At 37.8% G+C, this 14,673-nt stretch overlaps 1 protein-coding gene across 1 annotated transcript; it reads right to left on the reverse strand.

Moving 5' to 3' along the window:
• Positions 1-11,854: 11,854 nt before the first annotated feature.
• On the reverse strand, positions 11,855-13,998 carry LOC142532468 (metacaspase-5-like). Its single transcript, XM_075638762.1, has 2 exons — positions 13,454-13,998; positions 11,855-13,013 (listed from the first exon to the last, which is right to left on the reverse strand). Exons 1-2 carry the CDS (start codon positions 13,797-13,799, stop codon positions 12,097-12,099), a joined length of 1,263 nt encoding a protein of 420 aa, XP_075494877.1. The 5' UTR covers positions 13,800-13,998; the 3' UTR covers positions 11,855-12,096.
• Positions 13,999-14,673: the final 675 nt, after the last annotated feature.

The following is a 14,673-nucleotide window of genomic DNA, read 5'->3' on the forward strand; positions in this document are numbered from 1 at the left end:
TCATCACCACACTTTGTGAGCCGCACATGGTTTGGAAGCTCAATAATCAACGAGCCCCGGTCACATTCTCAGCGACATCAATGATAAGTTAGGCATATAAACGGCATCATTTTGTAGCCTCGTGGTTGATGTCATCTGAGAATGTTTCGGATGTGACAAAGATGAAGGCAGCATTGGTTTACTGTATCATCACCAGGAAAACAGTGGATGCAGGTCTAGTGATCATGACTTGGGTCTTGCAGGCTGCTTGGGGCACCTCCACAGTTATCATGCCACATTCTTCGACCATCTCGTATCTCTGCCACCTAGCGGCGGCTACACGGGATGATAGTGAGTCATGTTGCACACAAAATGAAATATCTTTCTAGTTGAGAAGCTCCAAATGGATAAGAGACGGAGGCATATTGAGAGTGGTTCGGGCGAGGCTTCAGATAGTGGAGCATAGTCACAGCTCCCCCACAGGCACCACACACACGACAGGCAGGTACTGGGAGGTGACAGACCGCACACGAGTGTCTCGATGATTTAGAGCGTATGATGAGGAGACAGTAGCGGATCACATGCGAGCACATGGCTTACATCTACGATTTTACTCGTGTGCTTGCACAGCGCTTCCCTGCGACCAGCGCCTCGGACGAGCCATTCCCGCCACCATCAGTTTTTTCACACCGACCCATCGAGGATGATACCGAGTATGATAAGGATGAGGAGGTTGAGGTGTCAGGCAAGGACAAGGAGTCCTGATGCTCGTTATACGAGGTACGTGATTCCATGTTTTTCTTTGTTTACTACTGTACATTGGGGAAAATGTACATACTTAAGTTTGGGGGGTTGTTAATTTTGATTTGCTTGTTTGGCTTGTTTGAGTTAGAGTTGATTAAGTTGTTTTGAGGACTGCATGGAAGATTAGTTATTTCCTGCGCAATAGTTAAAGTGTTTTAATTTTGTAGAGAGTCTAGTCGAGTTGTGGTTAAAAAAAGTCATTTTAATTATTTCATGCTAGAATCGTTAGAAAAGAGTCATTGGTAAGTAATTGTATGGCCGAAGATGAAAATGAAATTGTGGTTCTGAAGCATATATGTGTCATGATAACTTGGGAGTCACATTTTTTTGCATTGTCATGTTTGTTGATACTGTCGATACTTAGGGAAAATTTACATACCAGTGATGCTAAATAGACAATGGAGATTTGATTTTTAGTAATTCTCACATGACATTGACTGACACTTTTGCAAACACAGAGATGATCTAGGCAATTGTTAAAATATTTTTGGGCCTGTTTTCATTGTTTATTATCGATTGTTAGCCCATTGAACCTCGAGTTGTTTGAGATGCTTGAATTTTTTTGTGTGCCTACTCAGATATCATTTTGATTGAACAGTGCATGTGATTGGTTTTATGAGATAATTAATGGATTGACGGTAATCTAGAATTTGTTTGAACACTTTTCGAGGCGAAATACGGATAATATGTGACATATGTATGATTTAGGCAATCTTTGGAGCCGTTTGAGACTTTCGAGCCTACCAAATGAAAATAAAATATCCCTAATGCCCCATTTTGAGCCTACTAAAAATCATGTGGAGTGTGTCAATGACATAAAATTGGCCCCCACTTGTATCTGTTATATATCTCACAACAACTACCAAATAAAGCTTACTATCCAACCTAACTTTGAGAGAAACAAGTTCATTGGTGTTAAAATGATTCAACAACTCCTTAGAAGAAAAAGAAAAACGAATGTGTATAAAGGAGTGAAAAAGAAGAAAAAAGAAGAAAAACAATGAAATGAATAAATCAAAAAGTGGTCAAGAGAAAAAAATTGGGAAAATGAGGAAGTTAATGATGAGAAAAAATAAGTGGATGGTGAATGAAATGAGAATCAAAATGAGTGCAAATGATGAAATTAAAATATTTTGAAGGACCGTGTGTTGAGCACCTTGAGATGCTTCAAACACAATATTCTCCAAGAGCTGCAATAGCTCGTGTTCTAAAATGTATACACCGATAAATTAAATCGAGTTTGGTTACAAACCAAGCAGAAAACACTCGAAGTAATATTTTGTTAAGAAACACTGATAAATTTTATATCTTGTGCTATTGGATAATTGAAAATTACACGGGATCAGTTCTGGCTTATATCAGTTCAGTTATGCACAGAACTGAACTGATCAAATCAGTTAAGAACAAAAACAAGCAGCTAAACATAAATAACACAAGATATGTTTATGAATGTTCGAAGACTGAACTGCTCCTATGTCACCCCTTCTACCTCCTCAGGTAGGTACCACTAGAAGACTTTGATTAATTACAACAAGTGTAATAACCCACCCAGCTTAGGATTTACCCACTTCTTGACTGAACTCTAGACTAGACTGAAGACAGCACCTTCCAGTCAACACTTGTTTAACGTCTTTATGTCAAAGACTACATACACAAGTTTATTGTCTTTGTGCAAGAATATATTTGGGTGGTGGAGTGTGTGTGTGAGAGAGAGAGAACTGAACAATGAACACTACAAGATAGTGTTCTTACACACCGAGGGAATTATGCTTCTAAACTAAGATTGATAACACGATGAAGTGTTTCCTCTGGGTAAATTGCTTCTAGTAAGTTGATATGTAATATGTGTGCCCTTTCTATTGTTTTTCCACACACTTACTCTTCTTCTTATTGTAGATATTGTTGATCTTCAGTTATCTCTATTTATAGGCGGGAAAATGATCGTACAGTGAGACTCAACAATTGTATATGTTACAGCTTGAATGTATTCCTTCAAATTCGTGTCTCGACTTTTCCGAAATCTATACTGAAACATTTTTTGTTTAAACTTTGCTGCAACGTCCATTATTTTACTGTAGATAGTACAGATGCTTTTGTACCCTTGTGCCTAGCTGGAATCCATTTAGTTAAGCTCGTCTTGATATGCAAATGATTGATTCCTAACTGATGCTACTAAGTGGTCATCTGAACTGATCTTCAGTTTGGCTGGAGAAATCAATTTGACTCGTCAGTTGAGCTGATTTCACTCTTTCGGTTGAACTGGTCAGCTGGGCTCTTCGTTAGTTGAGCACTTCATCAGCTGGCCGGGCTTGTGAAGGTCATCTGCAACTGAACAATCAGTTGAACTGCACTTGATACATCAGATGGACTTGTTCAGTTCGATCAATCAGTTGACACTTTCGGTTAACGTCTCGATAGCTTCAGTTTTGGCTTGATCAGTTTGAATCATGACCAGTTCCAGTATCTGCGCATTTAGGTAAGATCATTAGAAACAAAATAACAACTTTTGTTAACATTAAAATCAAGATTGCGAACATGAAATGTTCCAACAATCTCCCCCTTTTTGATGATCACGAAACTTGAATAGTTAAAGAGATTTTACAAACCGCAAAAAATAACTGATTCTCCCCCTTTGTGAGAATCAAAAAGTTTAAAAACTTTTAAAAAGAGTTTTTCAGTTCGAGGGATAGCAGAAACAAAATTTCCTCCTCAAAATTGATTAAAACGATTTGAAAACAAATTTTCAGTTCGAAGGATAACAAATTTAAAATCAGTTTTAAAGAATAGCTCCCTCTCAGGAACTGTTAAAAACTCCTCCTCAAAAATTTAATTGTTTACGCGATTAATGAAGTTTTAGCATCATTTGACATTTAAGCAGTTTGGGCAACAAATCTTAAGTTGGCAATTCAATTACATATAAAACAAACTGGATATACATTATGTTTATTTAATCAAAAACGCATCCTTTTTATACATTTAAGCACACCAACATATGTAAGGGAAATTGCTACTACAATATCAGATATTTAAATAACATCATATATCAGTCAGTTTATACATAATAGAACTGGATATACTAACAATTTGTCGCCTTGAATGCTTTGAATGTTGCATCGATCTTGAGTCTCTTTTGCCAGAAGAGCAGCTAATTTGCCTTGGACTTGATCTATGTGCTGGCTAACTGGTCGAGCTGACTCAAACTGGATTCAACTGATGCTGAACCGCATTGATCATCTATATTGATCTGATATGGCAATGAAAGCGGCGGCACTTCTGATGATTAAGCTCCACTTAACTCATCAGTTTCAGCTTGTAGTTGGGTTTCGTCTGTTGATCAGTTGAACTGGTAGACTGCAACTGAAATCTTGTATGTTGATCGGTTTAGCTGATCTGCTGTCAGCTTGGACTCAACACCCTGCAAGTTGCTAAACAACGAAATTAAGGAGTTGAGAGAAGTGGCTACAACGTTGGTTGCAGAGCCAATACTTTCTCTCTTCCCACGGTAAATTCATATAAAATTTTTAAGAGAACTTTGAAATCTATTTTAAATACTATTTTAAAACACATTTTAAAACATCAGTTTTCAAATGTCCTTCTTAGAACAAGTAACTCTTATACCAATTGAAGGACCGTGTGGTAGGTGAAAGAGTGTTTAGAAGTGGGGTGAATAAACACTTGACAATTTTACCACATTTTCAAATAATGAGTTAGTTTAATGATAAACTGAACTCGGGAATCTTGTTATTTCAATGTCAATCAATTAATTAATGAAAGTGCGGAAATAAACTAACTGACAGATAGAATAAAACTGAAATTAAGAGACACAAGATTTATGGATGTTCGGATATTTCAATCACTCCTACGTCACCCCTTCTATCTAGAAGATAGGAAATTTACTAAAAGACTTTGATCAATACAAGACTTGTACAGCCCCCTTCAGTTTTGGACTTAACAATGCCAAACCAAAACTCTTAGTTTCAATACAGTTTATCAGTTCTCAACTGATCTAAAATTACTTAGCACAACTGATCTCTATAAGATCGAATATTACAACGATTCCAGTTCAGTTCAACCGAAGACTTCGGTTACAATTATTTGAATGTTCGATCAGTTATATTGTTCAGTTATTCTTACGATTAATTTGTCAAACTCTAAAATATATAATATTCCAACAATTATCATTCATCTCATTTCGCTTTTCATTGTCCGTCATTTCCATCGGTCTATCTCCAATAGCCGCCAAGAAATTCTCCTTTCTTAGAACTACTTGGATCTTTATATTCCACGGCATAAAATAGCTTCTATTGAACTTTGTTAACTTTTATCTTCCCCGCCATATTGTCTACAAAAATTTAGTAGATTGGATAAAATAATCTCGTCTCAATAAAAAATATCAAAAAAAATTTATGATGAGGAAGTTCAGTTTAGACTGCAGTCATATATCATACTCGGAATTTTAAAAAAATTTAAAATCAGGCTCTGTTGTTGGTCTCACATACGGCAACTTGAGATAATAATATTAAAATAAAGTATAAAATGAGACATCGAGATTTACGTAAAAAATCTCTAAAAATTATTAGAGTAAAAACCACGGGTAAGATGAAAAAAATTTCAGTATAATATTTTATGGTGTACAATCATTCATTATGTTTTCAAAGACAACACATACTCTTTTAATACAAGAGAACAAACACCTCACAAATATTGTAGAACTAATCACTCAAATGTTATAAGATGAAAGAAAGAACTCGATGAAGGGATACTTGAATTATGAAGGAATGCATCTATTCGTCTGAACGCAAGAACCTTCCACACATTTTTATTGTCTGAATCAAGTGCGAATTTCTCTTTTTTCTGCTGCAATAGATGATTCTGACTTTCCACTGCAATAGATGATCTTGTCTTTTCTTTACTATTAATGCAGCCACTTGCCGACAAGAAGGTCAACGAATTGTTGGTTTGCTTATCCCGAATGCAGTAGTTGGACCTGTGCTTCAAGGTTTTCTTACTTTCTTCGAGGTTAATCACACAATTTTATATATATGGTAGAGTATATATTATTTTAATTTTTATACTGACACTATTATATGGACACTCTTCTACATACACACTGCTTGCCTTTTATTTTTTTCTCTCATTTTACTGGAGTGGGACGGGAACACTACGAATGCTTTGTCACTGGGGCCAGGATTTTCTACGTGCTCAAGATTTTCATTGCCAAGCAACTTCCCATGATATCCATTCACCGCAAATAAACAACTTTATTTGTAAAACCAAGTGTTCTGTTCATTATTCTTCTGATATATGAAAGAATAACATTCTTCCTTCTCGTTAAAATCTCCGCAATATGGTATCAAAGCAAAACCCTTCTGGTCGCCGCAAATAACCAATCAGATCGATCAGAGAGATTCAACGATCAGTTGAACATTTTTTCAGAGATACTATACTCCACCAAGCTGATCTGATTCATCACCGTCTGTTTCATTTGGATCAAGTGCTTCAAAATTCATGGCGAACACAGGCTCATCAACATGGAATTTTCCGGTTCGATCTGTGGTCGACGATCCGTCGAGTTCATATTTTCTCCATCATTCTAATAATCCAGGAATCACGCTTGTCTCTCAACCACTCACAGGTGACAATTTTGCATCATGGAGCCGAGCTATGAAGATTGCACTTTCAGTCAAGAACAAATTTGGATTTATTGATGGATCCATTCCCAAACCACCAGAGTCCGACTCAAATTTGCTGAATGCTTGGAGTCGTAACAACAACATAGTCATTTAATGGATATTGAATTATGTTTCTAGAGATATCTCATCTAGCGTTCTATTTGCGGAATCAGCTGCAAAAATTTGGAACGATCTTAAAGAATGATTTCAGCAAAGCAATGGCCCTAGAATTTTTCAACTTCGTCGCGAATTGCTCAATCTTCGGCAAGATCAAGATTCAGTTAGCGTCTATTTCACCAAACTTAAAGCTCTCTGGGAAGAGCTGAATCATTTTCGCCCCACATGTAATTTTGGGAAATGCATTTGCGGCGGAACAAAGAATGTTGAGACGTATGCTCAAATGGATTATACAAATGGCATTCCTCATGAGTCTCAACGAATCGTTCGCTCACGTCAGAAGTCAAGTTTTACTTCATGAACCTCTGCCACCAATCAGTCGAGTCTTTGCTCTAATTGTTCAAGAAGAGCGACAACGGAAGATTGGAGGACATCAAAGGCACTATCCTGTCAAATCAAGGCATGGATTTACACTCAAAACTGATCATTCTCAAGCACAACTGGGCAGTCGAAAACCACAAAAATATCAGAAAGGGAGGCCATACTGCACAACCTGTAATGTTCCAGGACACATGATTGACACATGTTACAAGATACATGGCTACCCACCTGGATACAAAAATGGCCATGTTTGTCCAACAACTTTCTTCGGCAGACAAGAAAAGAAACCCACTGGAAAACTCCAGCCCTTCTCCCATCACAGGTACTTGCCTCTCCATCTCGATTCCAAATGCATTGAACATTCCTACATGTTGGATAGTGGACTCAGGTGCATCCAGACATATTTGCTCCAACAAATATACTTTTATATCACTTAAGGCAGTACATGATTCAAGAGTAACTCTGCCCAATAATGAACATGTGGAGGTGCACTTCTGTGGTGATGTTCGGTTGGGAACAAATTTGATTCTTTCAGATGTTCTATATATTCCAGAATTCAATTTTAACCTACTCTCTGTCAGCTGTTTACTTGCCCGCACACAAACTGTGATGAGTTTCTACCGTGATTATTTTATGATCCAGGACACCCAAACACAGAGGGTGATTGGCAAGGGTAAAAGACTAGCAGGGCTATATGTTCTGGACTCGGATTTAATGGGTTTCGATCACCACATAAATCTAGTTGGGAGTCAAACTTGGCACAAGAGACTTGGACACCCCTCACAGAAGGTCATGAATGCTTTAAAATCTCGTTTACAATTTGAACCAGCTGTTATTTGTAGCAAAGATATCTGCCCCATATGTCCATTAGCAAAACAGAAACGTTTACCATTTGCTTCTCATCATAGAATGTCCTCTATTGCTCTTGAACTCATACATTGTGACATTTGGGGATCTTACCATGTCCCTACATACAATAATCAACGATATTTTCTGAATTTGTTTGATGATTGTACAAGATTTACATGGGTTTTTCTTATCCAACATAAATCTGAAGCAACAAAGGTTGTTTCCAGATTTTGCAATATGGTTGAGACAAAATTCGGTAGTAAAATTAAGGCATTCCGCAATAATAATGCTAAAGAACTCGCCTTCACTAAATTATGTCAGCAACGGGGTATACTTCATCAGTTCTCATGCGTTCAAACTTCTCAACAAAACTCTGTTGTAGAATGAAAACACCAACACTTACTCAATGTGGCACGAGCACTATTTTTTCAATCTCGGTTCCCTATAGATTTTTGGAGTGAATGCATACTGACAGCTACATATCTGGTGAACCGTATTCCTTAACCATGGACTGGGAATAAGTCGCCATATGAATTACTCTATCACCAACAAGTGGATTATACGCACCTTCGAGCATTTGGATGCCTCGCTTTCTCATCCACCTTAGCTGCACATCGGGATAAATTCATGCCGAGAGATCGTGTGTGTGTGTTCCTATGATACCCTCCTGGAATAAAGGGATACAAGCTGATGGAGATTAAGAGCCAAGAAATTTTCATTTCACGTGATGTCAAGTTTCAAGAATCAATCTTCCCCTTTCATTGTCTACCTCATAACAAGGATGCTTTTGATCCATTTCCAGAACTTGTCATTCCTCAATCAGCACCAATGGATATCTCTGATCACTCGGCCAGCAATCTGCCATCAGATATACAACCCGAACAAGTTAATTCCGATGAACCTATGTAAGCATTCACTGATCCATATGAAACACAGCAATTAGTTCCCACTCGTTCTTCCATGAGAATTTCAAGACTACCCTCATATCTACGGGAGTATCATTGCCACATGATCAAACATAATTCCACTTCTCCCTCCACAAATGCATATCCCCTCAGCAACTACATCTCCTATGCAGAACTCTCCCAACGATATCGTAATTTGGCACTCAACATATCATCTCAAGATGAACCTCAGTTTTACCATCAAGCCGTTAAGTATGATCAATGGAGAACAGCCATGGAAGATGAACTTGCTGCCATGGACACAAACAACACTTGGACAGTAGTGCCACTCTCTCTGGGCAAACAACCTATCGGTTGCCGCTGGGTATACAAAATAAAACATAACTCCGATGGTTCCATTGCTCGATATAAAGCTCGTTTAATGGCCAAGGGCTACACTCAACAAGAAGGCATTGATTTTTTTGAAACTTTTTCTCCAGTCGCCAAACTTGCCATAATCAAAGTCATCCTTGCATTAGCGGCAAGCCAAAATTGGCATCTCGCTCAATTAGATATCAACAATGCTTTCCTAAATGGTGATCTTTTCGAAGAGGTCCATATGGACCTTCCTCTGGGATATAACTCTCATTCTTCAGCTTGCAAAGCAGGACCAAAATTTGTTTGTCGTTTACACAAGTCAATTTATGGACTCCGCCAAGCATCAAGACAATGGTACACGAAATTTTCTACTGCGTTGCTGGACTCAGGATTTGTGCAGTCCAAATCTAATAACACCTTGTTCACCAAAGGTTCCGGACATAGCTTTATCACCTTACTGGTTTACGTCGATGACATAATCATCACAAGCCCTTCTGTTATCGCACTCCAGTACCTAAAATCTGACCTCCAAGGCAAGTTCAAACTTAAAGATTTGGGTGATCTCAAATACTTTATTGGCCTTGAAATAGCTCAATCATCGAGTGACATTTACCTGTCTCAACGCAATTATGCACTTCAATTACTCGAAGACACGGGATTCCTAGCATGTAAACCTGCCACTATGCCAATGGATCCACATTCTCACATTACCTCCGCTGATGGTGATCCCCTCGTTGATATCACTGCATATCGTCGTCTAATTGGACGCATTTTATATCTAACCTTAACGAGACCTGATATAACATTTGCGATACATAAACTCAGCCAATACATGGCCACACCACGTACCTCCCATTTGCATGCCATCCATCAAGTCTTAATATATGTCAAATCCAATCCTGGTCAAGGACTTCTCTTCTCGGCTTCCTCACCGATTTAGCTCCGGGCATTCTCAGACGCTGATTGGGCAGCATGTCAGGATACTAGAAAATCAGTGACTGGGTTCTGTGTATTCCTTGGTGATGCTCTCATATCGTGGAAAACAAAGAAGCAGCTGACGGTCTCTAGATCCTCAACTGAAGCAGAATATAGAGCCTTGGCCACCACAACCACCGAGATATTATGGCTCATACAATTACTTAAGGACCTACAATTCGACATTGCCACACCAGCCGTCATTTTTTGCGACAATCAGTCGTCCATTCACCTAGCCAACAATCTTATTTTCCACGAAAGAACCAAACATATCGAGATCGACTGCCACTTCATTCGAGATAAGATCAAGGAAGATTTCATCAAACTACTGCCAATCAATTCTCATCTACAACTTGCAGATATGTTTACTAAGCCGCTCCCATCCTCCACTCTCTCCTCCTTAATGTCCAAGATGTCTATAAAGAATATTTATAGTTCATCTTGAGGGGGGACTATTAGAGTAAACTCGGATGATATAGCTTAGTCAGTATTAATACCAGTTAGAGGTATCAGTTAGAAGTTAGTTACAAGAAGTTAGAAACCAAAATATATAACTAAGAAGGTGATTTGTAGAACCAAGTGTTATGTTCATTATTCTTCTGATATATGAAAGAATAACATTCTTCCTTCTCGTTAAACTCTCCGCAATAACCGGTGAAGCCAGACACTGGATTGCTTTGAAAGATGTCATTTCTTGCTTCGTGGCCGATGATTTCTGGTGAAGTGTTATGCTTAGTTGTTTAGGCCATATTATCTGGCCTATTTTTTGTAAATCATTTACATTATTGCACTCGAATATAGGGAGGTGTTTGTGATAGTCACAATTCTACTTCGGTATATATACAGTTGGAATTAGAGGATCTTGCTTCTGCTACATAAAAAGCAAAATAGGATGTGGCAGGAAGCAGGAGTTTTCGTTAGATTACATTGGCACAAGACTTTTGGATGGACTGAAATCGTTTCTATGAATTTTAATCGGTTCCCAGAACCTACAATAAAGTTCTTTTACTGTTTTACATATTAACTGTTATAATTGTTATATTATAAAATATCTTATATGAATTCAATCATAATATTTGTAATAATGGAAATATGGTTTTGTTACGTGAATATGTATTTTTATATTTATCTCATATTTTTAGTGGAGCTTACAACTTTGATATAATGATATTATGTTATTGATTAAATTTAAGTTAATTTGATTTGTTTATTTTGATATATGAGTATCAAATTTTAGAAAAATTGATCAATTTATTTCTATTCTCTATTTTCTTAGAAATTTGAATGTGCTAAATGAATCAAAGTTTTCAGAAATATTTTTGTTCTATTAATTTTTATTCATGAATTTGTTATTTTGATAATTACTGATTTGAATTTAGCTTTTGTACAATGAATAGATCTTTTGTGAGACGGTCTCACGAATCTTTATCTGTGAGACGGGTTACCCCACCGATATTCACAATAAAAAGTAATACTCTTAGCATAAAAAGTAATACTTTTCATAGATGACCTCTCACAAAATACGACATGTAAGACCGTCTCACACAATTTTTTGGGTTGTGACAATAACCAATCAATTCAGTTATGGTAAAATATTAATTGCCTTTTGAAACTTCAAAATAAAAACCATAAAATGGGTAGTCTTGGCAAACACTTTAATTGAAATACAGTAGGGAGAATTATTCCCACTTTTTGGAATGCAGTATCCAACCCCCTTCGAAATATTTGATTCAGACTTTCATTGGAGATTCACATCCAGTTCCAGAAGGAATACATACACGTAGAAGAAATGGAGGACAACTGGGGAGTAAAAGATCTGGAATGCAAATTGGATATATAGTCTCTGAAACCAATACCGCAATCTCAACATTTTGAATTTGTATTCAAATATTTATTGCACATTTGATCCATCACAAAACGAAACAAAGAAGCAACACAAGCACACCACACCGAGACGACCTCGTAAACCAGTTGATAAACTTAACACACACAGTCCCAAAATGTTTTTCCTCATATAAGCGATCAAAATATTGGAAAACCTACCCAAGCCAATCATATCAGCAAATAAAAGGAGCATCAGCATGATCATCACTGCAATAGAGCCCTGGACGTTGAGTAAAACCCTGTTTCTTCAACAGCTCCCTGGTCTTAAGAACCAGCTCTTTGTTACTCACTTCACCACCGGACTCCGAAACTATAGACTGAATGGCATTGCTCAGAGCCCCATAAGCTTGGCTGGCATCACCCGAAGGTGTAGCATCGGCTGATGTTTGGTCTGTTTGGCAGCCACTGATGAGAACGCCACTGTCAGGTAACCCCTTCTGCTTAACCCCTGCATATACTTCTTGTTTGCTGCCAACATGTGTTTCCAAGGCAGGTTTTGCATAGCCCTCGTCGTTTTGTTCAAGTTTCTGCTGCAGAAACTGCTGAGCCAAACCCCCTACAATACCCAAAAACCCACCGCTTTCACCTCCTCCTCCTTGTCCTTGAAGCTTGGTGAAGATGATCTTCATAAACTTCTTAACCTTAGGACTCGAATCTTCGCCAAACAAGTCGAAAAGTGTTGGCCTCAGCTTGCCCACATCTATATCTTCCTTGCCGGTTTTTTGTTGGAGTATCTCTATGAGAGTTGATAGAGGTAAAGATTTGTTCTTTGTGTAGGCGTCCCCTGGTCCCTCTACTGTTTCTTTTTCTTCTTCCTCTTCTTCATGGTGTCGCCTATGGTGGCCACCAAAGCCTAATTCTTTTGGGATCTGAAAACCACGTGATTCAACGGCATCTTCAACTTGTCGACGCAAGAAGTTCTTGAATCCAGAGCCGGACCCACTGCCTCCTCCTTCACTATTTTCCTTGAAGCTCTCTCCAATCTGCTCTTTGGCCTCATCAATCAGACCTCCGCTGTGGCACGAATCTGACACGACGGTGATGTGACATCCCTCTGGCACTTTGTCAACCAATTCTCTGAAATCATCATCTGTTGGCACAAAAGAAGCAAGTGAGACCCTACAAACTCAAATAGCCATTTTTTTTCTAACGCTAAAACTGGACTTAATATATTAATCAATTAGCAAAAACGGTCAATAACCCTCAGTTGCATAATCAAGGTTTAGATCTATGATTAAGATGTCATCTTGTATACCATTATATCTCAGATAAAATTCTTTGGAGCATAAAGAAACAAAACATTTCTTTTGTAGAATGTCTTCTTCCACTAATGACTACAGCCCAGTTCTTTGAACTTACAAAAGTATCCAGGAAACCCAAATACCCGTTTTTTTTTCCGTTTTTTATTTACCACAACTACAAAATCGATCAGTTTCAATGACTAACCCATGACACCCTGTACACAGACAAGACAAGCTCACACTCAGTGCACGAAATAACGTATCAGATTCAGAAATATCTGGATCTTACCAGTTATAAGATTCATGTCACAGGGAACAATGCACTCATCATAGCCAGTATCATCATCCTCCCCAGTCTCCGCCGGAAGACGCGTGCCGTGGCCACTGTAGTGCACAAAGAGAAAATCCCCAGGCTGAGCAGAATTCACCAGATTATCCAGAGCAGCACGAATATTCCGACCATTGGGTTGGGTGTAGGAATCATCAGTATCGATAAGCACAGTGATATCCTCCTCCGAGAACCCGAAACGCTCAACCAAACAACTGTACATTCGCTTAACATCATTGATGCATCCCTTCAACTCCGCCTTCGTACCCGGGTAATTACATCCGATCAAAACGGCCTTTTTCGCCATGATTTCAGCCTTTGGACCTGTGATCAAGATCGACTCTTTGCGGGTTATGTCCACAAAGAATTGAACCCTTGAAGAATTATTCTGATGGGGAGTGGGAAGCGCTGCGATCTTTAAGTGGATTTGTTGACAAACGCTTAAGGACAATAATTTATATTCATTTACTCAAGAAGTGGAAATGGGCAGAGCTTGGATTATGTGTGTATACTCCTCTGTTATCGCTGTCGGCATAGCGTGGCGTCCGGGTGTAGCGTGTGGGTCGTGACACGGGTGGACTACATTTTCTAAGGGGAAAATTTTTTAAAACCGGAAATTTGTAAAATAAACATCATATTATTTTTTTTAAAAAAAGAAGATTTTCGTAAATTTTAAATACATTCGAAAAAAGTAATTTTTTGAAAAAATAGTTGATTAGAGTAAAAAAAAAACAAAAATTTGTGTGAGACGGTCTCACGGGTCGTATTTTGTGAGACGGATATCTTATTTGAGTCATACATTAAAGAGTATTACTTTTTATTGTGAATATCGATAGGGTTGACCCGTCTTACAGATAAATATTCGTGAGACCGTCTCACAAGAGACCTACTCTTTTTTAAAAGATAACTATTTTCTTTTTTTCTTTTTTTATATAAATACATAGAGGAAAGTCTTTTTAAAAAAAAAAAAAAAAAACTAACAAACAATGAGTACATTGACTATAATTTTCCTCTCATCTTAATTTGGATGAGTAATATTATATTTGAAAATATTCGGACGAGTATATTCGAGATGCGGTGACGAAAGAAATATAAATTGAAAATTCTTTTTAAATAATACAAATATAAATGGTACTTTGATATTTTAATTTTCAGAAGATGATACAATTCAATAAATTCTA

Source organism: Primulina tabacum, chromosome 2, assembly GCF_025594145.1.
Source record: "Primulina tabacum isolate GXHZ01 chromosome 2, ASM2559414v2, whole genome shotgun sequence".
Classification (NCBI taxonomy): Eukaryota; Viridiplantae; Streptophyta; class Magnoliopsida; order Lamiales; family Gesneriaceae; genus Primulina; species Primulina tabacum.